General features: G+C 53.1%; 6 protein-coding genes across 6 annotated transcripts; 4 read left to right on the top strand and 2 right to left on the bottom strand.

The window, feature by feature from the left end:
* Positions 1-11,121: 11,121 nt before the first annotated feature.
* Positions 11,122-12,534, top strand: J4E90_007418 (uncharacterized protein; the record flags this gene model as incomplete). Its single annotated transcript, XM_051436957.1, has 1 exon — positions 11,122-12,534. The coding sequence occupies one exon, from the start codon at positions 11,122-11,124 to the stop codon at positions 12,532-12,534; it is 1,413 nt and encodes a 470-aa protein (XP_051288703.1).
* A 4,332-nt stretch (positions 12,535-16,866) lies between these two features.
* On the top strand, positions 16,867-18,500 carry J4E90_007417 (uncharacterized protein; the record flags this gene model as incomplete). The annotated part of the gene is made up of 2 exons (XM_051436956.1): positions 16,867-16,872; positions 16,968-18,500. 2 exons carry the CDS (start codon positions 16,867-16,869, stop codon positions 18,498-18,500), a joined length of 1,539 nt encoding a protein of 512 aa, XP_051288702.1.
* A 286-nt stretch (positions 18,501-18,786) lies between these two features.
* J4E90_007416 (uncharacterized protein) lies at positions 18,787-19,512 on the top strand (the record flags this gene model as incomplete). The annotated part of the gene is made up of 1 exon (XM_051436955.1): positions 18,787-19,512. The coding sequence occupies one exon, from the start codon at positions 18,787-18,789 to the stop codon at positions 19,510-19,512; it is 726 nt and encodes a 241-aa protein (XP_051288701.1).
* Positions 19,513-20,506: 994 nt separating this feature from the next.
* Positions 20,507-21,361, bottom strand: J4E90_007415 (uncharacterized protein; the record flags this gene model as incomplete). The annotated part of the gene is made up of 1 exon (XM_051436954.1): positions 20,507-21,361. The coding sequence occupies one exon, from the start codon at positions 21,359-21,361 to the stop codon at positions 20,507-20,509; it is 855 nt and encodes a 284-aa protein (XP_051288700.1).
* Positions 21,362-21,571: 210 nt separating this feature from the next.
* Positions 21,572-22,002, bottom strand: J4E90_007414 (uncharacterized protein; the record flags this gene model as incomplete). Its single annotated transcript, XM_051436953.1, has 2 exons — positions 21,572-21,611; positions 21,662-22,002. The coding sequence occupies 2 exons, from the start codon at positions 22,000-22,002 to the stop codon at positions 21,572-21,574; spliced, it is 381 nt and encodes a 126-aa protein (XP_051288699.1).
* A 1,120-nt stretch (positions 22,003-23,122) lies between these two features.
* Positions 23,123-23,980, top strand: J4E90_007413 (uncharacterized protein; the record flags this gene model as incomplete). Its single annotated transcript, XM_051436952.1, has 1 exon — positions 23,123-23,980. One exon carries the CDS (start codon positions 23,123-23,125, stop codon positions 23,978-23,980), a length of 858 nt encoding a protein of 285 aa, XP_051288698.1.
* Positions 23,981-24,581: the final 601 nt, after the last annotated feature.

Below are 24,581 nucleotides of genomic sequence, written 5' to 3'. Positions count from 1 at the left end.
TAAGATGAAATCGAAATAATCGCGGAATAACATCTTATCGTTACAGAAGTATATGAGCCCCTACCCAAGGTTTTCCAGCAGGTGTAAGTGTTGGTTATTACTACCTACGATGGAAGATGTACTGGAGACAACCTCAAATATTGAGATCATGCAACTCTTCGCTTTCTGGTGAACTTCATCTGGAGATATTGAGAATTAGAGGAGATGAACAGCTCATACGTGCGGTAAGGTAATGATGATCGAGATCGTATTGTAGATGTAGACCGAGAAGCAGCCAAGACTGCATGCAAATCTGTGGGGATATCAGAGATGTTATAATGATAAGCGGTATCTATGTGTTTCGCAAGCAATGGTACAGAATGATCTAGTCAGTTTGCTAAAAGTTGAAAATTGGAGTGTCATAGTCGACCGAGGTAGAGTATCAACTCACTGCGTCACAGAAGCCGTTAAGAAAAGGACGTGTTCGCATAGCGTGAACTGCCAAGAACCTTCTCGATACTACTACTACTATTATTGCGTCTAATGCAGCCCGCGAAAACCTCAATATCTGAGTACACAGGCTATCCTATTTCCACTTCGTGGAAACTTCTCGGCATGAGAACATGCGTTAAACAAGATCGAGACGGATTGCGAGGACGATACGTAAAAGCTGAGCTACTAGAAAGTAAGAGGATAATCAAGGTAGGATCAAGAGTGTTCTATTTGGCTGAAATATGAATGAGTAACTTGTAGTTTTACTAGCTTATGGTCGAAAGCAAGATAGCAACAATGCGGCAAATCGCCGCACCAGCATACAATTTGGAGTAGAAGTGTAGTGGACAACATTCAGAGCATCACCTAATATAAACAGACACATCATGCTTTACATAACCTCTCGTACTGTCACGGTTATATCACTGTGTTTCGCGACTGCTGTACTCAAGTGATCACCATAAAGTGAGAGATTTAATACCTTTGCATGAGGGAGAAATACGAGCCAGCCTTCAAAATCGGAATCTCAACCTATTCTGTTTGGCATAGGAATAGAGGCAGTCGTAATACCGAGTCTTCACAAACAACGGCAGCCCACATTGTAGCCTGAACCCACGAATAACGGTGACGCATACTTGATGTGCGTTGGTCATTCGCAATACCCAAACCACATCAATTTGACAACCAGCCTCAGCCTCGCTGTGCACTGCTCTATTCCCGTCGCCGTCAACACTGCGACACGCTCAAAGCAGGAGATCGCCATCGCTTATGCATGTCCACACCCATCATAGTGCAGCCTCAATCACCACCCGAAGCGAAACCACCTCGGCGAAGTGTGTGGCTTGGCATGGCGATGCTCGAATCGAGTGATTACTATGGCCGTCAGCCCGCTTGGGTGCCGAGGTGAAGTTTCCCGGTTATCTCCAGACGGATAAGGTGATCAACCTAACAAGTTGCCACGAAGGAGCGGCCCAGTCCGCGCGGTACCGTTCAGGACATCGTTGCACGGAACCGCGGTATTGCCAAGAGTAGTTTAGGTAGTGCATGTCATCTAAGCCGTTTGTCGCCTGCAAGTACCGGACGAGTGGTTGTAATGCTGAGTCGTGAGGTAGAGAGAAAAGGTGTGGACCGTACAAGCTGAAGAACCCAGCTCGGCATTTCATTACCACCAACCATAATGTCGCAGTCTGCACCCCAAACAATCCAGTTGCAGCACCTCCTACGCGTCTCGTCAACGGTTCAAACGTCTCATACGTGCGGTGCCACCGACAAGCAGCATTCCAGCTCTCCACAAAACATCATTACCAACCGTTCGCTGCGTGCAACACCATATCGGCAGCGCGCCCTTACCCAAAACAGCAATCGAGGATGCAATGGATTCGTCAAAGGATTCCGGAAGTAAGACGATCCGGATACAAAACAGGATAAAAATGTTTAGTTTTACCGTTTTGGCCCTGTTGGAAGGATTCGTGTGGCGCAGGGCGCGGGAGATCATGAGGTAGTTGGGACGCAACTTGGTTCGCTGGACGGGCGGATGCAAACCGACCATGTCTTCTTGCCCAACTGACTCGGAACAAGCGGACATGCAGCAGGAGGCTGAAGGATTTTCTGCTTCGCGACAAGAATTGGGGGCGTGGAAAATGTGGATTGTGACGCGCTGTCGCTTGCAGGCGCCCATTGTTAACTTTGCCTTGTCTCAAAATGACGACGTAGAGGCCCAAAGCATGAAGCTAAGGCTGGAAAACAGGCCATTTTCGCTTAAGACGGTTGTTCTAGAAGCAGACGCACGACACGCGAAAAGGTTTAGGGTCCTGCATCATCGAGAGGGAGAAAGAAAAACGCATCAAAATACGGCAGCAACGCAACAGCCCAAGGCACCTAATCTGCATGTAAAGGCAAGGGCAAACTGTCCGAACCAACCTACCAGTCACAGTTACGCGCCCGTTGAACTAGCTTACCAAGTTGTTGGGACCACCCGCTGAGATGAACATGATACCCAATGGCATGATTCTCGTCTACTCTCCCAATGATATCGTACCTCGGTCTTACACTTTGCCCACCCCCTTGCTGACTTGCCCTTGCTCTGTCCATTCGCCTCACTCACCCTCAAACTTACCCCAGACATCTACAGCTATCATATCGAGGGATCTGACCGATGCGATATTAGCAGGGGGATGGGACGCAGGGTCCTCGTTCTGATTTCGTGCGTAAACACGGCCTTCGGCCGATACGTTGACTAAGAGAAACAAGTGTCGGGTTGTCATGGAATTGATTGTACACCTAGGAGGAGGTCCGTGGATGCTTACCGGCTGCAGGACATGAGATGCAGCTGCAGAATCGTGATGTGGGTAGCCATGTGCACGGGCTGGTCGTAGCCTACTCAACGATGACGATGTGGGGTTGGTTGCGGTGAGTTTACCTATTGACTTGACCAGCGGAAGGCCCTGTCATATCAGTGATTAGTATCGTATGAGCAACACAAGCTCGGTGCAATGAATGAGATACTGCTTTCGGACTGTTCGACAAGCCGGAAAGAACGTCGGACAGTTTCCCCTGGTACGAAGCCACACGGTACATAGTTATCAGTGCTGTACAAAGCCCCGGCGAGCACTTACACAAAAGGCCATGTTCAGAGTGACATACCGTGTACATTACTTCATCAGCCGGAATTGTCTCCACATCTGCGACGCAAAGAATTTCGCGCCTTCTACTGCAAACGGGCGATGCACAACAGAGTCGTAGATGACGGGTGGCATCGGGCCTAATACAGGGCTCCACTATCCACTATCGCGAACACCGCGACACGCGCAGGCAACTGTACAAACCCAAGGGAAACCGCGCCGCAGTGTGATATCGCGCTTCTGCGTCAAGATTGCCGGCGGATATACACGCACATCTACCTGCCGTCTCCGACTCCCGAGGCGTGAGATAGGATACCTGGGTGGAAGAAATGCACGTTAGGCCAGCGCAACGCTATAAATAAATCAAGTTTAGCGTGGCACAACGGCTTTTGCTGCCTCGTGGCTTAAGGCGGGCAATTTTGGCCTCTGCTCGCTTGCATGCCTAGATGCGTGAGGTTTGAGTGCCCTGCTTGCGTCCGAACCCCGCCGTTGTTTGGTTGGGTGCATGGGGGAGGCCAGGGCCCTTGTCCTTGTGTCAGACAAGACAAGCTGCAAGCCACGGGTGGATGACGCTGGAGATTGGTTCCGGACGGCTGCGGCCCGCGCGACTGACAGATTGGGGAGTATGGTGCGAAATGTGACCGGGAGGTACAGATCCATTCATCTGTAGGAGTATGACACCCTGGTGGGAAGAGAGACAGAGAAACAATGGGGTTGTGAGAACCAGTGCTAGGAGGGGTTTCGCGTGCTTGAGGGTCCTTGAATCGTTTGAAGGAGGTGACGAGACCTGCGCAGCGGCCAGCCGATAACGCAGTCAGACGTTCGCGTGCGCGCCGTGCAACCCTTTAGAAACTCCCTAGAAGCATGCTACAGTAGGCGGCGCTTCCGGGCGTTGGACCCAGGTGCGAGGCCCCGGGTTCGTGTTCAGCTTCTGACGGGCTTCCGAAGGGTGGCACCAGAGAGCACGAGGGGTATGTGCTCGCTGGCTGAGCTATAGCCCTCGCCAACCGGGATTGCCGTGCTGCTCATGTAAGATGGCTGCTGAAGTGTGCAGATGCAGCTCGTGGATGCTGAGGGCAGGGTAGCTGAACGTTTAGCGAGTGAACCTGCGTGGCTGCGTATAGAGGAACGTTGTCCATCTTTCGATAGGGTATTTTGCCCCAACCCTGTTTGTGTGTGTGGTGTTCATTTCGCTGAGCTGTTCCATGATGCCTAGTCGCGTGTTCGCATCCGTCGACCTGATTGCAGTGATGGAATAGGTGTAGCCCATGCACCGCTTAACTGCGCAATTTAATCAGCAAGTTGCACCTCGTCATTGCGTTACCCCACGTCCAACCCTAAACTGCCGTGTATCATCAACTCACTATATCCGTCTCAATTCTTCCGCCACTCATGACCGCAAGGGTTAATTGTATGACCGTATGTAGACAAGCTTCGTACTTTTACCGTGGCCCTGGGTCTTGGTGTTCGGCGCTGTCAAAGTACCTTAACGGGATTTCGGAACGGACATCGCGTGTCGTGGAAGGTACAACGTAAGGTGGTACTTATGCAACAAGTGCGATGCGTGAGATAGCAGTTTCCACAGCATCGTTGAGAATGGAAGGAAGGTGGTGCTTCTTATCGACCAGTGTGACGAGCTTGACGAGCTGAGCCTGTGGCTATTCTGAGTACTAATGAATGCCTGGGTTCACGTCCGGAATAGTATGCGTTGTGTAGGGGGTACTCCAGTTGTAGGGTTGGAATTCTAATGAAATTGTCAGCGTCACAGTAGAAGAAATGATGTATACAAAAGAAATGGTGAATGTTGCGACAGATTCCTGAGAGCTGTCATACAATCAGACAGCAGCTGCACTTGATAACCGAACAGGTGATAGCAGACGCAGACCGTAGCTTGGGCTGATGGGAGACTGAGGAACAAGCGAAAAAGGGAAAGCAAAGTAAAATTGCTGCGAGACTTCGCTGGGGAAAGGTGCATAGATCGATTGTCTGGCATAGCAGAGTCAGACGTACCCCCGTTTTCACGTAGGGCAACACAGCCGTCCTCAGCCAGGAGAACAGCTTGAGGAATGGCATCAAAACGATATACAACGCTGAATCAAGCGAATAGCAAAACAGAGGGATAAACTCTTGTGCACTGTGCAGAGGCGATCATCATTCGCTCCCATGACTGATTTCAGGTTAACCTGATATCCAGCTTAACCACCGGAACTTTTCATGCCTACAAGCGCGCGTATCCAACGGTGAAGGTTTGGAGCCCAAAGCTACACTGCTCATTATCGTTCGATGTCGTGACGAGTCAGTGATGGTCGAAAAGAATAGCGAGTCCGCAAAACAGGATTCTGCAGTGCCTCGAAGTTGCTCGACTCGTCTCCATGATTGGTGCTCGGCGTATTGAGAGAACAAAACGATAAGCTGATAATCCGAAAGCGGTAACCACAGGCTAACAGGCAACATTGTGCTGCATGCAGATCGGCGGTGCCTTCCGGAGAATCCCTCAGGTACTGTCCAGCCAGGATTATGGCTATCGTGTGAAAGGATGCGAAACCGAGCGGATGCCGGTCAACAATAAACCGTGAATGGCTCTACACGGCTTGACAACTCTGCATAGTGTGGGTACATCCTACTCGCACGATGCGCTGTCATTCTCAACGACATAGGGACGTGCAGCGCTGTCTCTGTCAAGAAACGGTGAACGCTCATCCAGCTCTTGCCAACAAAGTGAAGCGATTATCCCTGTACGAGGATCCCGTTTGATGCTAGATCATGCCTCTGACGTGAACGGGGCCGACCGTTGACGTTCCTGAACGTCGTGAGTGGTGCCCTGTGTTTGATGAATGCCTTGTGGAAGCATAGGGCAGCAACTGATACAGCAGTGCTGCACTGCAAAGGATTGGATTCGGAAATTCGGCAGTACACGAAAGGGGATGAAAACGTGAGGCGAGGCGGTGCAGTGAATGCCTTGACTGCGAGCCCTACAGAAAACGAAAAAGCAAAGATTATACCCTGATCGCCATGAGCACGCAAGCAGGCTCACGAGTCGTGGATCTCCTTCCGGATGTGGTCATCCGGTCGATCATCAGTGTTGCAGATCATAGCACGCGCACATGGACCTGAAGCAAAGGAACGAGTATGACACCATGGCCGACCTTGGGAGTACAGTAAAGAGGAAGCTTTCTCAAGCGTTGACATTGAGGGTTCGGCGCCGCTCCATGTTGTGCGGGTAGTGGTGCGGCTGCGGGCATTGCATGGCCACGGCCGAACGCGGGATCGGTGGCATAGGTTCATTCAATAGGTACGGAACCAAGTGCCTGGACCGACAGGCCGGTCCTAGTACAAGATTTTGCGTGCACATGCATCCATCACCAAGTGCTAGTATCTCGGCGAGGTCATCCGCATCATGTCTATTGACGATCCCCAAAGGGCTTGGTAAGGTGTCATCGTGATCAACGCCATTAACGTCTCGCCAGACGGTGAAATTCCGAAACAGATGATCAGCCGTCCAGTGCTATTTTCCGTGTGGGCGGGTGATGCAAGTCACGCACATTCCCGGCGAATCATGGAGATGTTGAGAGGCAACAACAAGGTGTGTGTCGGCATGGGCCGAGCGACGAGTCGTACAGGATGCCAACAACCTTGGCTGCTGATTTTGGATAGCAATTGCTGACCAGAATATGGTTTTACTTACTTTTGCAGCCCTTTGAGCGAGGAGAAAGGGGTTTTGGTGGGGCATGCCGATCCGATTCGGCGGCCGCTCAGATCTAAGCTAAACGGCCTTCCCTCGCTGGCGCCGCATCTTGCTTTGGACCAGTCGAGAGGATGCGCCGCAGCAGCGCGCTAACGTGTGCAGATGGAGTCGATGACGAGTCAGAGACGACAATTTACTGCATGAGCTCCTGCGTGAAGACTGCACGGTGGTGTAGTGCCACCACCCCAGAGACTTCTGAAGCATGAGTGCAGCGTGGAATGTAAAATCAAAAGTCGCATGTAGGCCAGGTGCTGAGCTGTGCTGCCACCCATGCGTGGGTGCCTTGTATAGTGAGGCTGGTGCGGGCCACTGCGCGGACAAGTCGATCAGTTTGGCCGCTGGTGTGCCGCTGTCAAATAACCGTGAGCTGCAAACCTCAATTTGAAGACGTTTCGTCAACCGCAACCTGTTTTGGGAAGAGCGGTACGCGCCACCACCAATGGGAGTCCCGGTCGATATGAACAAGCCACGACGGAAGAACAAACGACAGTCGAAGGTGGGTAATGAGTTTCAGAAGATTGACGCAGCGAGTTGGCTTTGTTATTGGCTGAGCGCAGATCATTCGTTAATCTGATCTGTGAGATCGTGGCTGGGTATCCCTGTCTGATCCTATGGAGAGTTATTCGAGGAAATGCAAATCCACACGGGTCTCGCACCCCTTCCTTTGCTGGAGAATTGTTTACGGCAGTGCGTGCTTCCGCAAACCCTGGTCGGATTGTGCCGTCCATGACGATTTATCACTACCAATACGATATTGGGGGCGGGGCAGTCAGACAAGCAAGGTGTGAGCGTACTACTGTTGACTCTAGAACCGTCCTCGGCGATCATATAGTTGCACAGCGCAGGATGTCAAGATGGTAACTTGGTCGACATCGGTCGCCGTTGCTGTGAGGTGCACATCGGGTGCACTATGCGGCGTGTGTTGCGAGACGCTTGGTGATGGAGGCGTAGAGTCACTTGCAGGGAACACGTTGCGAAGGTTTTGCCAATCCGTGGGTCTTTCATCCCCTTCCACCCGCGCACATCCTCTCTTTGTGCCGGCCAAGAGAGAGGGCAATCCTGGCTAGGGGACTTTCGCCGACGACATCCAATATTCCGCGACTCGCAAGAGGGTGACGAGGCGCGCGGAAGGTAGCGCGGAAAGATGCCGCTCTTGCACAGGATGCACTCTGGCATCGGGAGCAGTTGCAGCGTCGACATGGATATAGACCAAGGGCCGAGCATCTTCGGTCGAGGTCATATGGAAGACGTGACACGAAAGCGTGCTAGCCATGGCGAAATGCTGTGTCTGCAAATTGTCCTGCTCAGACATTGCAGCGAACACGGCAGGAGCCACATCTCAGTGTTGGAACCACCGTTCGTCCCACAGGACGGGATGCTGCGCGGCATGGTTGAGGATGGGCAGGCGTATAGCTGCGGCAGACGTACGAAGCAGCCAACCACGATGGGCAGCGAGCTAGGATTTCAGATTCCATCGACCAAGCGGAAGACCCCGCGCGGTGCTCCGAGGAACAGAAGGGGTCGAGGGTCATGGATGACATTCGGTGGTACATGGTTTGGCGATTAGGCGACTCAGGCAGGGCGCTATCAAGACAAACAGCCGTTGCGCGAATCCGAACGCGAAAGACAGGCCTGCGTGTTTGGCGAGAGTTTGTTCCTACGATCGCTCACGACCCTGGTCAAGACGGGGTGCTGAATCAGCGGCGGGCCAAACGTCTGCGTGCATGTAGCAGAATTGCAAATGCAACGCATGGAATTGTCATTCGTTCGTCGAAATTGCGGGCTCGGAAGCGATCGGCGACGGCGACCGTTGAGTCCTGCAGGCGATTTGAAGCGAACGTATGGATGGCAAGGGCAGATTGGACAAATAAAGTCGTCGGGTGAACGGCGAGGTTGCTGCATTGGAGCGCATGTGCAGCAGAAAGCGGCTGAGGCTCAGCGAAACAAAGCACCCACTCGGCCGGATGCTGTGCGTCCCGTGAACGCTAGGCCTTGCAACCGGGACGCGCTAGGCCGCTAACGGTAAGAGCGATGAAACCCCCGGATCTGATGCATCAGCCACGCCTGCGCCGCATGCGACGGACAAGGAATGGCGAGACCTCGGTCTATCCGAACGCAACCAAGCCCTGGTGCTGGGTGAGGGAACAGAGTTGGAACCATGTCGCGTGGGGTGTGCAGCAGTCTGGACGAGGCTGTCTCTATTCTGCGCGGCGCCGACATGGGTGACTCGCGATATAGCCTTCAGCAGCGGTATCAGATTGAGTACATGTACAGTGTCCCCACCGATGGCGTAATAGGTCGACGTCGGGCTGGGGATAAATGGAGAAAGTTGGGCGACGGACAGCCTCACTCGCTGCCCTCGAGGGTCTCGCTGCAGCGTGCAGGACGATCGAGATAATAGCGTCACGGTATAACCAAGATACCCGCAGCAGGTTGCGATCGCCCTAGTGGGTGACTTCGGCGACGATAGAATGGGAGCGAGAGTGACGATGTGTTTTGGCCAGCAACGGTTTTGCCCATCCCAAAGCGTGCACGAGTGGCCTCCGAGGCTGCCGAAAAGGGCTGGAGCGCAAATCGAGGGCTACTGTACTAGCTGGCAATATTCCAAATGCCACGGCAGGCGCTCACTGGTGCAGGCTATCCAGTTGAGCGGGCTCGCTACTTTTCGCTACTGTCCCGCCGGCAGATCACTCCAGCCCACCAACGGCCGCCAGCAGACACCCTCAACACCACCCCAGCGCGGCCAGAGACACACGCCTCAGGAAACAGGTTGTGTGTCGCACTCGCCAGAAAATAGAACACCAGAAACACGCCCAGTTCGATGTGAGTGCACCGCGCTAGCCTCGGGAGAACGACAGGCCCGAAAAGGAGACGTCGTGATGCCAAGCGCACCTCGCCGACCTCGTGTCCTTCAATGTGAGGGCCGGTGACGATCACACTACTCGCGCCCGGTCCGCACCCAGCACCAGCACCCGTTTGATCGACGCCCAAGTGCTGACTGCAACGTGCATCGTGCGGCGCTGGAGAGGCCTGCCTCGTGTCGACGGCCGGCCTGCTCGAGACACCAGTTCAGCGCAGTTTGCCATGGGGAAACGGCATCACGAAGACATGTAGACCCCGTTGCTTGACACTGCAAACCCAACATGTCCATCATGGCTGTCAGGCAAGGGCGACAAGCGCGCCAGAGGGCCCAAGGCGCATGTCCGGCCTTCCTGAACCAGGGTGACGGTACACAGAGCTTGTCATGATGGGGACCACGTCGAGCCCACTGGAGCATCCTGGATGCCGCTGAGGCTGGCTGGCTGAGGCTGCTGCTCAACCCTACGGCGGTCGATATGTTTGGTTTTACTGTGGGCAGGGGCTGTCCAAGTATCGCGCCGAGTGGGGGTATCTTTGACTGTCTCCATGGTGTCTTCTGAATCCCACCGGCCTTGCTGCTAGCGTGCACCATCATGAATCGACAACGAAACGGCCAGGGGCCCCAGCGAATGCGACCATTTCGCGCGAGCGGTGGGCCGCTGGCGGGGACGAGCGCGCTGTCGGCGGCCAGGGAGCGTCGCAGGGGGGAGCACTTCACTACGCTTGTTTCCAGGGTGGTAATGCGAGCTGGGCGCAACGCTTGCTTTTTCTGCCGTCCCAAGTCGGCGCCGGGCGAGCGCCATACGCCATGCCACGATGTGATACAGGGTACTTGTCGAATCCGACGATCTGGCACCTAACCAGGTCCATCGCTGCTTGTGTGCGTCGTCGACAACGATTACATTAGCCCTCTGCTGCTCAGGGCCCAGCTAGTCGCTCAGAGCGCCGCATGACGCCCCAGCGCTCTCCGTCCACCATCTCACCAGTGCCTTAGCCGCATCGTCTGAAAAGCAGAATCCTCGCTCACATCTGCCCGTCCCGAACAAGTCAATAGCTCCTCGACCGCCTTGGCGTCCAAGTGTCCTGACTACTCCTCCCCGCGCCCGTCGTGATATATACCAGTGCCCGCCTCTACCACGTTACCGTTGGCTCGTCTAACAACGTCAACCATCATTCAACTTCCCCTCTACCATACAACAATCGACACTGACACTTTGCTCTGTGCTTCTCATCCGCACAATCAGGTACGTCTTACCCTCACTCATCACCTCTCCTTGTCATCGGCTGCATTTGTTGTACCGTGCTCTCAGCACTACTACTGTTCAGCCTGCGCTGCATCCCAACTATACCTACTGTCATTCATTGCATTTGATCACCAAATGTTCTGAGATAGTCTTGGTTGCACTCCTCGCCTGCCCCATTCTAATGATGTACGCAAAACTAACCCACGATGCAGCACATCCCCACACTTTGCAACAGTTCAAGCCCAACCAACATCTTGATCTCCCTGATCATCTAGCCATAATCGAGGAGTCTGACCTTGAACGTGCTCACCGTCCGCCGCATTCATACCAGCGCGGACCCAATACCTCACTTCAACCCTGTGTCGCTCCTTCCCTCTCAGAAGAGTTCGACATGGTTGCCCACAGACGCGGCCCTTGGTCGCAGCACGAGGATCAGTGGCTCGTTAACCTCGTCGCCCGTAATGGACCTCACAACTGGGTACGCATCTCACAGGAGATTGGCTCCCGGTCACCAAAGCAATGCAGAGAGCGCTACCACCAGAACCTGAAGCCAACACTGAACCATGATCCCATCACCGGAGAAGAGGGGGAGCTGATTGAGAAGATGGTCGCTGAGATGGGCAAGAGGTGGGCGGAGATTGCAAGGCGGTTAAAGGGACGCAGCGACAACGCAGTCAAGAACTGGTGGAATGGTGGCCAGAACCGCCGCAAGCGCAATCCTGAGCGTCCTGAACAAAGATCCCGAGAGCACATGCACCATCCCCAGACTGGCTACCACTACCCAACACCCCACAGCCAGGCTCATCACGAGGAGCACCGGGTGTCTTCATACCACGACTCACACAGGTCCTCTCTCAACATTCCAACCAACTCTCCACATGCACTCAAGCTGCCCCAGCCCCAGCGTTTCGAGCCATACCCCGGATCGCGCCCGCAGCCTCTTGACATCTCAGCCTATGGAGCATCCGCCACAGTACGAGCACGAGGATTCGAGACACCCATGCCCTCGCCTTCTGGCTACTCCATCGTATCTGCTGATGGCGCTCCTTCCCTGATCACCGACACTGGCTCAGAGTCGCGCTCGCCTCGTGGCGCAGCTTCCCCTCTCGACATCACACTTGCTCCATTAGTTGGTAGCAGGGAAGAGCGCAAAAGCTCTTCCACCCGCTACTTGCCTACCACCGGCTTTGCGCCCGAAGACGACTCCTCATACGACCTGCACAGGCGACGCGGCTCATTACAACTCCCGCCGCTCCACCGCAGTGAAGTCTCTGCGCCCAAGCCTGCGCCTGCCTTCCGGGAGCCCAACTACGAGCGACCACAACCACCGCGACTGCTCACTCAGCCTACCCCTCAGCTCACACATCACCACTCTATGCCTCAGTCTGCGCCGACTAGTGTGCCCCAACGAGCGTTGCCCCCTTTCCATTCGCTCGCAGAGCCGACACTCTCGGTCCCTCAGTCCTCGAGCGCAAGCACCAGTCCAGCTGCGCGACAACTACCGTCACCCTACGTGCTGCCATCTGTTCCAGCGGAAGTCAGAAGTGCGCCCGTCTCACCAAAGGACAGGATGTCGCTGCGAAACATCATGTAGCTGTCTATCATGTTTCACGTTGTTCACCATACCCCTTCTTGTCTATACGTCGCATGTTTCAAACAACCTACTTCTATTAATGGCCGATGTTCAATGATCGACACCTTGCTTGTTACAAAGCTTTTCAACCTTGTCTACTCTGGTTTTGGATGCACCTAAAAAGGGAAACATTGTACACGACTCTCAGGATACCCCATGTAGCATCTCTGTTCATGTGTCACGGTTGGGAGGCACATTATTTTGTTTCTATTCTGGCTTGTCTGAGCCAGGTAGCGTCGCCTATGTCGAAGTCCGACACACTACGGCGTTTCTCCATTTGGACCCAGGGAGGTCTTACTGTACACTGCGACAATTAGTCGCCAGTAATAATACCCAGCAGTGCGACAGCACCCGCAAGCGTCTACACCGATGCCAATCAAAAACAATACACTATAACAAATTATGACCTTGTGAACAAACTTCAATCATCACACGATCCCTTAGTGACTCCCAGTACCAAGTTCCCTCACTTGAACGCCTGACGGGGTACAACAAGGAGTTCCCACACTGAACAGCGATCGCCGAACACTAAGTTCCAGGCTTCTAAACGCTTCAAGGCGAGAGCTCACCGCTCCAATGACATCTCGACTGCTTGTGGTACCCACTCGTGACAGATACTCACAATCGTCCGCGATAGCCACCACGCTGAAAACCCCTCTCCACACCTCAACGTACGCATGGAGCGATCTCGCCGCGATCCCGATCAGTCCACGCAGTCGTACCCGTCGCAGCTTCTGCAGTGTCGCCTACACCGTCTCCTTATTGGACTGGACCCACACAGCTGACGAACAATAACTTCTTCTAAAATGACTGATTGGTCGCTCCTTTTCCTAACACTGCCACCAATAGTGGCCGAGGTGGGGCTCTGGACCGCTGAGCAAGAATCTGTCACCCGTGATACCTGCGACATGAAGATGTGCTTCGGCACTTCTGGAAACATGTCCCCAGGGATTCCCTGGGATGGACGTATACCACGATAGCAATCCGTGACGGAGGCAATAGTTTCGGAAGACTTCCCCATGCCACACTTACTTTGCAGCTGTGGAAATTACGAACTGTCCACGCACCTCCAGTTTGTACGCACAGATACGCCCACCGTGATCTCCTCGCTCTAGCTGTGTTCACGAATCATACACTCAATCCCGCCCGGTGCGGTACGGTCGCTCTGGCCCCCTACCACCGCACATCCGAGCGAATCGCATCTTTCGTATTTCACGATTCAACGTCCTCGGTATGATCGTTGAGCCGTCCATGTCAACGTTCCAATCGGCCAACGCACTACACACAGGGTCGGCGACTAGAAAAACACTGAAAACAAGACACTGGGACTTCGATCATGCGGCTACTGGTGACCTTACCGCTTACGGCTATTAGACTTTGATCTACGCTCTAGTGTGCGACGGCTCGCGAGATTCGCGACTAGCGCATATCTCCATGTCCGCAATGGTGCAAGGAGCGTTGGAAAGACACGGGCATTTTGTGCATATGGCATAGCTCAAACTCTGGTACCCTAATGCGGACACAGAAGGTCTAATCGATAGCGTCTTTCGAACTCTGGTACCGGGTGGGCGCCGTCGAGAGGATGTCGCCGTTCAATCCCATAGTCTACCGCCCTTCCCTGTGATGCTAAGGACAACGCCGTCGCTGAGCCGTTGGTGGAAGGTCGCCGTCCTCGAGAGGGAGTATTTCAGTTTCCAGTCCCTCGGGTCCGCGATCCATCGGCTTTGGTTCAGGCCCATACATGTCACAATGCGACTTCATCGGTACCAGGGACGGCGGTATTGTGGGACATCGGATTCGCTTCTGTTCGGGGGCGAGTAGACGCATGCACATCCCCATTTACCGTTGAACGTTGAACGGTACGGTTACGATAGTCCGGCGTAACTCGGTCCTGAGCATGTTTCTTTTTACGAACAACATCATCAGGGGACTCGATGAGGCCCTTCTGACGGTGGGTTCCTGCGTGTGAATGTCGTGATCCCTTCGATCTGCACAAGCATCACAACGTCGTCCTCTAGCGTAGATCGTGCCGGACCTCCTCCGCCTCAAGTCTGTGGCTCGTGGCGGGGCTACCAACCGGTCGAACTTATGACATGTGCATGCAGCTCAGATGGTGAAACCTTTTTCCTATGTCCAGGATCGCATGTCTAGCTTTGAGGTAGTAGTTATGCACGAAACGCGTCGCTTTCACAACCGCACTACATATGTAGGGGTATGCAGGACTGTCAGAGTCAATCAGACGGGTGTCAGACCAAGACCCTCGTAACCAGACTTCGAGCTGCTCGGCACGCTCGGTTACCTTCTGATGGCCTCGGTGAAACGCGCACGGGAAGCGGTTGCGTCAACAGTCTTGTGGAGTCACTGGGTCCAGGCGAAACCTCGTTTGTTTGTGTGCATACGCAGTGAAGACGTTAGACGTCAAACAACTGTGGATATCCCCGCGGACGTGCGGAACTGTTGCAACAGCTGGAGCCGTGGTTTCTGCTTTTGCCGATACTGGGGCTCGCGTCGGTTTCGGCTTCGGCGACTGCGAATGTGTTGACACTGCGGAATGATCGCCGCCTCCTGTGGCAGTGTACGCACTTTCCAGATGGAGACCTCTCGATGCAACGATACCATCTTGCTATGCCAAACACAGAGTTCGCAGGTGTCGCTATGTCAGACTTGCTTGCAACTTGCTTCTCCATCCTGTCAGGAGGCAGAAGTGCACCTGCCGCATCAGCGGCTTGCGTTGCATCCTTCCAAGGCCCCCATGCCTGGAGCCTTCTATTCGTTTATTCGTTCACCTCATTGGCAAAGGTGCAGAAATTTTCCGGAGTCACCGCTCCGACTCTCTCGGCTTTACCGTGGGCAACGCTGCTTCGACCGCCTACAGCTAGCGGACCTTTTACCACAACAGCAACGTTGCATCCGCAGCCAGGAGACATCCCGTGTAAAACTGGGTCGTAATGGCAGTACCTCATCATCTCCTGCAGCGGCCCTTTTTCTCCCGTTTAATGTACTCGTGGCAATCTGTGCTGTAAGCGTCAGCGTGCGCCGCATACCTGCATTACTCCCAGTGACCTGCGGCAAGCTTTTCGCAACCTTCCATGCGCTCCCAACGCATTGTCCGCTTTCCCTCGCGCCGCAGACCTGCATATCATCCAGCCGGCAAGCTCTTTCAACATTTTTTCGGACGTCGATCAAGGTCGTACAGAGCAGTGAGACACGAGCTCTCGCTTACAGGCGGTAGGTAGCGAGTTGCCAGCAACGCGGGTTCGGTATTGTGTAAGCCTAGCTATAACGCCCGTATTAAGCGTATGTGCGAGGCTTGTACTCATCCTTCTCTAATCTTCGGGAACAATATGCGGAACACCTGGACTATATCAAGGGTAAACAGTGATACCCCATATCCCCCACTCGTTCTGCAAACGACCCGGTGCTTAATCGTGATGCAAGCCACCGGACGTTTTGCTGGAATCGTCGCTGGCAAATTGCAGTCTTGGTGTTTTGAACGGTGAGTTTGACGATGCGAATCGTCATCATTGGCCAGTCGAGTTTTAGCCGGAAGGGGATTGGTGGGAAAACTAGCGGGCTGCCACGTGATGCCGTTGGTCCGTCGCGGTCGCGCATCCAGCCCTGCAGATCCCAACGACATCCTACCCATCAACACCTGCATCTGCATATACGAACACTCCACGTTGTATCCTGTTTCTAAACATATCTTATCGCGTTCCCTGCTTACGGGTGTCGTTCATCCCTTCCGTTGCACGCGAGGTGTGAGCCACGTGTTTACGGTGCTGGTCCCCGGGTTCGCCAGCGGGAATGTCGGCTAACAAGTTGTATAACCCGGATCAGAGCGCTGTGAACACGCGTTGGATAGAGCCCTGGACTGAGGCATTCAGAGTAAGTGTCAGCTGTCTGCACTCCGTGCATTCATCAGTGAAGTAGTCGCACGGTGTTGGGGTTGTGTTCCATCACACGTCCATGCGCGGTCTTCGTGGCACCATTCCAGATCCGTCGGCTCATGCTCGACGTACGCAGTATCAGCGAACAGAATCGCTGACTGATGGTAGGCACAACGAGATGTAGGGCTTCAACTTCCCATCAACTTCCATACTACGCCAGCTGTATCGTTAGCTCAAGCCTGCTTCACGAATAACCAGTACGAACATAATGCTTTCCAAAAGTGCTTCTCAAACTTGTTAGCTGTCGGCTTTCGACAATTCACAGTCGATACTTACTGGGATCCGCTACGTTCAGTATGGAGTCTATGTCCAGTGGAGTTACCCCAGTCGAATGAAGACAGCTCAGATGAGGGTGCTTTACCAGTGGCGACGGGACCAACAGTGGTGCCTACAACTAATAGATTGAGTGCGGATACTCCTCTATCTACACTGGAAATTCCTCCGCAGCTTGGAAAACGCCAGGAGACGTTGACATCGGCTCCTGCGTCTGCAGAGTCATCATCAGGCTCGACAAACGCGGTATCATCTACCCCATCTTCGTCTTCTACATCGTCGACGAGTGCAGCAACGCCGACCATAGTCGACTTCCCCACCCCCAATGGACCACCGCTCCTGCAAATCGGGAGCTATAATTGTACATCTCTGATGACGCTGGATTTGCTCACGGGTATCATAGAGGACTTTCTCGAGATTACAGCCACTACGACTGATGCTGAGATAACCATGTTCACGTTCAACGTGCATGCTGCCTCGTCCATCACCGATCCGGACGCCCCAGCACCGAACCTTGCGCAAGACCAGCTTCCTGAAGACGGGCAACTCCTTAGTGATGTGTTGCAGGGTAATCTTTCCGATAACACCCTTACGCCAAACGCCTTGGGTGACCAACGCGCAAACTTGAACAGCTCGTGGTATGACGTTGATTGGTCTAACCGCCCATTGATTGGTTACTACGATGACTCCAAAAATGCCGATGGACAGCTGTTCACACAAAGTGGATGGCCTACAGAAGCTTTCATGGAGTTCAAGCAGCTACGTCGGGTTGTCGTTAGTTACAGCACAATCGATCCGCAAATGGACAAGTACAACTTCGGACCAGATCTCGAATACGTTTTCCCTCCCGGAACTATCATCGACGAGCAGTCAGTATCGGTAGGCTCCGATGGGCGTGTAACTTCTGGATGCTTGTTTGCGTCTTCCGACAACACCTTGACTTCAACAAGAAACTCGTCTTGGGCTCTCGCTGATGCACCATCGCTTGATATTAGCGCGACGCCGGACTTTCAGTCAACTATACCTTCCATTACCAATCTTACCGCCTGCGGCATCACACCGTTCCTCAATCAAACCCTCGCAAACACAACTGCAGACAAGAATCCTTTACCCTACGCCGCATACGTACACTCAACACTATGGACCTTCGCACCTGGCCAGCCTCTCAATTCCTCTGGAGAAGGCGACGACACAAACGACAACCGCTGCGTAGTCATGATGAAGTCGCCATATCCACAGCGCTGGCGCATAGAAGACTGCAACCAACGCCATCGCGTGGCCTGCCACGATCCACGACAACCCTACAATTGGCGTGTATCGGACGACTCAACCTACTACGCGAACGCTGAGGGCTATTGTCAGGATCCATATCAGTTCAGCGTACCTCACACCGCGCTGGAAAACTCACATCTCTATTCTGCCTGGCAAGCTGCCGCTCCTAATGAAGATGCGCTGTACATCAACATGAACAGTCTGAGTGTGCCGGATTGCTGGGTCATTGGACTCAATGCGACGTGTCCATATCTTCCTACTACTGACACCAACCGTACGCGTATTGTCGTTGTGCCGACAGTTGCGGCTGTAATTATCTTCTTGTTGGCTGTGCTTACCTTTTTCATCAAATGTGCAGCGAACCGGAGAGAGAACAAGAGAGGAAGAAAGAGAAGATTAGTCGACGGTTGGGAGTACGAGGGTGTTCCTAGTTGAAGTGAAATGGCTTTTGGCATGCCGCCAGGTTTGGCGGTGAGAATACATGTAATGTTCTACTTGGCCGCGCATAGGTTGAGGCTTTGCTTCACATTCCCGTCTTCAAGTCACTTAATTCACTGCAGATATGCAAAAACCTGGAATAGCATGATGAGCCTACATAGTCAATGGCAGATATGGTGAATGGCGCCTTACTGCCAGGCTCATCATTGTCAGTATATCCACAATCCCCTCGACAAGGTAGGACTTCCATCGTCCACCAATCACTGACATCAACCTCAAGAGCATGTTGCGCAAGTTCTCATCCAAGATCGCCGCTCATCGCTCAGCTGAGTCGCCGAAGAACAGTCCGCAGTCCTCGTACCAACCCTCTCACTTCTCAACCTCAGCGCGAAAACCTTCGTTCCACGGCTCTCGCTACTCGGAACTGCCACCATCGGGCCCCGTTCCAACGCCACGCTTTTCGGACAGAGCACCATACTCCGCAACACATACATCACATTCGTCCTCGCAACCTCCCCGATCCCTCACCGAGACACCGCGTTCCTCCGCCTCCGCCCCTCGTTCGACCGTAAAGCACTACCTCAGCCCACCCCCACCAAACATCCCCTACGACGAAGCCGCATGGGCCAAACACGACTACCTCCTCTACTCCGTCTCAGCCCGCGCCTTGAACCTACACCGAATGACCCTCGATATCGAAGCACGATGGCGAGCCGCCGAAGCCGTCACACCGCCCTCAAAGCAATACACCATCGGTCGCGCAGCACACATTCCCATATTAGTAGAAGTACATCAGTTGTTAGCGCGGATCAATACACTGAAGAGTGAAGAGCGACGATGGAGGAAAGACTGGCATCCGAGGAGTCCGATGCTAAGGTATCCCGCTTGGGGGAATGTGTATGGCGAGGCTATGGGTGTTAGTACAGGGGAGGGAGAGGCGCCGTGGGATGTGGTTCAGAAGCTGGATGCAATGGTTGAGGGGTTAATGGAGAGGGTTAAGGAGATATGACGGTGTTTATTACTGTCCAATATATCAATTCATTCGAGCGCGTGTTTCAATAGAACAATTCCGCTCCTGTTTCAAAGGCTTCCTGCAACTTCTGATGTAGCTCTATCACGCCCCTCATCGGGGATATTGGCTGCTCATCCTTCGTGAGTCCCAAAGCCTCCGCATATTTCGACTGCGCTGCTGGTTCAGTGTCCCAAGGATGTTCTGGTCGCGCAGCTTTTGCTTCGTCACTGCGAGCCCACTCGTAGAGCTCCCATGTCCGCTCACAGAGGATAGCGTACGTTTGAAGAGTCCTCCGTTTCTCTCTGATACTGGCTCGCTCTTCGCGATCGTTACTGTACTGGAGGCTTCGATTAAGGCGCTGGTGGATGGAGTCGACTCGCGATAATATCTCGCGCGCTATCTCCCAGCTTCCTTCGAGGACCTGGTCGTGTACAGGCCACATGAGGTTAGACATATTGCGGCAAGAGTTTGATCGAGCTTTTGTTGTGTTAGTATAGATGAGTGAGTGGGCTATGTGGGAGCGCGAGTCTGAGATAACTCTTATACGTTTTGGAAACTACAACGCTCAACAGTCGTGGAATGAAGTGGTCTGTAGACTGTGCGTAGCATGTGACTGATAGTTCGCGAAAGCGACGCGCTGATATCATATGTTGCTGTCGCCTATTGGATTTAGCCACAGGCTGATGTAGCTACTGAATGTCGTAAATTTGCTGGCATTTCATGCGACACGTGTGTATTGAAGTTTCCGCTGCGATGCGCTTTATGTGCGCGTATGCGCCGCTGGATTAACGCTTCAAACATCGGCTTTTGAATCTCAGGTATTTGTGGGGTCATAGTCTTGGCTGCTGAGTAGTTGTGGTCTGCAAAGTTTCATGTTAAGCCGCAGTAGACTAACTTAAGCCTAATTCAAGATATACTGACTGTGCTTCGCCTGGTCCATTGGGTATCTTCCTTTTGCATACATTCTTTCCTATCTCCTCCAAACGCACATTTACTTCCTGCGTGCCAGACCCAAAAGTGACGCAAATGGGTCGATACCATTGATCATCGGTATGGGCTTAGGCTTAGGCTTGGGCTTAGCCTCTTCCTCCTTCTCCTCCTTGATGACCATTACGGGTAACCTTGAAGGTAGCTTCACGATGATCTTCTCGCGAGTCGCCTCTACCTGTGGTATGTGCCTGCTGGTGTCTTCTTCGTCCAGCTTCTTCATCTTCTCCTTTGTTTGTCTCAGGCGCTCAGCGAGACCATCAGCATAGCCGAGTTTTCTTCCTATCTCGATGCCGCGTTGTATGTCGACCTCCTTGCCCTGATCTAACCCTGTCTTTAAGCCCTCCGTTTGCCCCTGCTTGAGCCCGATAGCTAGGCCTTCCGTCATACCAGCGCTGTGGCCTTCCTTGATTCCCTGGATGTGTCCGTCGTCTTTTCCAGTATCGATGCCGCGCTGGTAGGCTTCTTCGCGAGCTTTAGGCAATAGATCCCAAAGGGAGTCTGTCGCCGCGTCGGTCTGCGTCGCGCATGAGGCTGTCATTGCGGAGGTTTGAGTGGACTTTGAGACCGAATCGTCTGATTTACGTTTAGGAAGGTTCTCGTAGATGGCGTGGTCATACATACTGGTGTTGAAAAGATCCAGGAGCGTTTGGTAGATGGTGAGCTGACCTGTTAGCAAAGGTGGGTGGCTTGGCATACGTTGGCTTGCCTGAATCTGCTTCAGCTGTGCCTCATCGAGGTCTTCATTCTCTTGCTGAAGGCCAGCGAGGAAAGTTCCGAGCGAGACGCGATGTTGCTCGATCTCATTGGCCTCACGGGCGAACTCAAGCAGAGCCTGGAGGCGGTCTGTCTCTGGCATCACTGGTTTGGCGCGAGGTCGAAGATGATGTTAAGAAGGCAAGAGTGGGATTTGGGTGGAAGGAGCTGTGAACAAACGCGGGTCTTGGCAGTAGTCAAACGGGCAGGCGGTATGGAGACGGCTTGACCTCACATCGGTCACCTATCAGATGTCCAATCTCATTGCAGTCTAACAATACTGTTGAGGCATACATGCTCCTGTTGCTTGCACTTATTGTGGCACATCGTGGTCCACGACTTCTACATTGTTTCTAAACCTGTCAGCCGAATGCAATAACCGACAACTGCCAACGACACTTACCCAACAGGATCCACTACAAAGGCAGCGTAGTAGTTTGGATGATACGGTCTCAAGCCCGGCTTCCCATTGTCCTTCCCACCGGCTTTCACCCCCTCTTGATGGAACTTGTCAACTGCATCTCGATCAGTGCATCGAAATGCGAAGTGTGTCGCAGCTGCTTCAGCATCGCCCTTGCCGAAAATCCAGAAAACGGTGTTCAACCTGTCTGGGCCTAGGCCAACACCCTGCCCACCAAAATCCATCTGTTTGCTGTAGCCGAGCGGTGCAAGCGCGGCCAGGTACCAGGCCGTGACTTCCTCGAATCGCGACGCTGGGACGGTGAGGCCGATGTGATCCAGCATTGTAGGAGATGGCTAGGTACTGGAAGAAGAAGATGTGTATTGAATATCTGTTGGAACTGGAGAGACCGGATCGGATAAAATTGAGTGTATCAACTGGATGACTACTAAAGGAAACTTGGGATGAAATTCTCTGCTATATACCCGAGCGCCGAGCGGTTACGTGGCTATAATCAAGCCGGCTTGGCCAATATCAACGGACTCCAAATTCGACAATGTTTTAGGTACATACATGGGCTTAAGGGGACGGCAAACTTCACCATTGCTCATCTATCACAGCTCATGGGAATTGGAAATCTGGACGGAGGCTGGCAGCTGGGTCGTACTAGTCGATTCCATGCCCAGTAAGCACCCACGCTGTCAGCTGCTTTCGCGATAGTAGGTTCCAGTAGAGCTAACGATCTCTTTTCTTTCTTTGCGACACAACACTGGTGTGCAAAGAGGCGTGATCGGATAGAGGGTGGTTGGTGACGGCGCAGGGCTTACGAGGGATCATGGCTTAGGACGGAGTTGAATGACTTCTGGCTTTCCAGCAACCGGGGAAACGCTCGGCGCTTTGCAAGTTTATCCAAAACATCCTAAAGAAGAGACGTGCGGCAAACATGGAAAGGTTGAAGGAAGAGGCTACGACGCGGGGTCGCGGAGTCAGATACCTTGCTGACGCTAACAGCCCTGTCGATCATCCCTGACGCGTCGACGCGTTCACGCGTTCGGACGCTCTAGACACCTCCCAGCCGTCGCGTTCAACAACATCAACACATCATCCGACCATGCCAAACAGGAAGAAGATCAGACAGGAGACTAGGCGGGAGACCACGATCGATCGCGAAGAGCGCGTCAAGATAAAAATCGAATTCAATCTCAAACGAGTTCAGAGGCTCGTCCAGCTCCCGAGGACCGAAATCGTTCATAAGGCGCTTGCCTATCATCGAGATCAGATCACGCGCCTACACAAGATTCAAAAAGGATTTATCAAAAAGAGAGGAAACGCGTCCGCAATGCAATGTTGCTAGAGATAGAACAGCATTGTTGGACCATGATGCAAGGACATGGCTTTGATGATCTGCTTACTTCGGATGATGCCCCAAACCGCGATCCACCCAATCTTGGAGATCAAGACCAAATGGCCATCGATCAACCCACGAACAATGTCGCCAACGTCCAATTCGATTGGTCGCAAACTTCCAGGGTAGTGGAGTTGATTTCGCATCAAGAAGACGAGGAGAGAGCTCGTTTGACAGCCGGCCAACAGCCTCATGATCCGTTCGCGCCGATCGAATTTATTAGCGATAAAGCATTCGCTACTCTGCCACACCAGCTTGTCCTGTTAGGGCGACTTAGGACTACACCTCAACTAATAGACGCCTACCCATTCACAAAGGCTTATCTAGAGGAACCACCACTCGACAGCAACCACGATCGCTTGCAGAGCTTCCGAAAAGATGCTATCTCAGCTATCGAGGCCTACAAAAAGCAATGCGAAGCCGACATGAAAGATGTACAGTCTACCGAGAAGCAAAAAGTCCGGGCCCGGATCTCAAACTCAAGCAAGCTTTGGCCAATGGACAAGTTCATACTGACCTTGGCGACATTCATTCCCCAGGGCTCCTACACCACATATGCAGCCATACGCGAGTGGGCGAGTGATGCTGGAAACGACCTAGATGACCAGGAACTATGCTCAGCGCTGAGGAGAGCAAGCCGAGCTTTTGGAATCAGGGAAGTTCCCAGCTATCGCGTTATCAAAGCAAACAATGGGCCAAATCAGACTGGCTGTGATTGGGGTGATCATTTGCCTGATTTCCTAGAACAGACGAGGATTGAGCTGTTTGAGCACGACAAGATCGAATTTGATAAGCAGAAAAGGATGCTCGGGGGTAGACCGTTCACATTCTACAAGTTCCGGGATCTGATGAGGGGCACCACGATGGAGGAATGGGTCGACAAGCTCCCCTCCCGCCCCTCCCAGTTCGAAGGATAACATCCATCCTTTTTGCTTCAGAGAGGAATATGAGCGCGCCATGCAGTGTTGCCCTCCTCAACTACAACATACCAACATGCAGTATCGTGGGTGCGTCCGCTTGTTGGATCGGATCGAACATCATACTGAGCGCCTATTACCGTGCATGCGCTGGACTGCTGCTTGAAGTTGGCTAGCATTCGAAAGTGCTCTCATATATCCAGAAGCTCTATACAATACCAACGATAAGCGATCACTATCACCATGAAAACCAGGAATACATCCTAGGGGCTGTATGCACATAACCGAGCAGCAATAGAATACAGCGAGGTCTAGCAGCATCAGCCAGCACAATGATTGCAGTGGGACGGCTGGACACAGGACTTAACGTACACATCCGGCATACTGAAAGCATTTCTGCGAGACAACAGAAGCCGACAGATAGCTTAAGCACGAGAAAAAGACTAATTCTGGTAAACTGTGGGATCGAGGCTCTATCCGGGTGTATGGTCGCCGATGCTTATTCCAGCAGCTGATAGCGGTCACAACTAAGAAGGTGAGCAGGTACTACTGGGGATAGCCGCTGCTTATCCGCTTTTGGGGGGGGGGGGGGGCGCGCAGG

The sequence above is a fragment of the Alternaria incomplexa genome (assembly GCF_024043165.1).
Source record: "Alternaria incomplexa strain BMP 0042 chromosome Unknown scaffold_11, whole genome shotgun sequence".
NCBI classification, from domain to species: Eukaryota; Fungi; Ascomycota; class Dothideomycetes; order Pleosporales; family Pleosporaceae; genus Alternaria; species Alternaria incomplexa.
The sequence above is the reverse complement of the archived record's forward strand: the minus strand, read 5'-3'. Positions and strand labels throughout refer to the sequence as shown.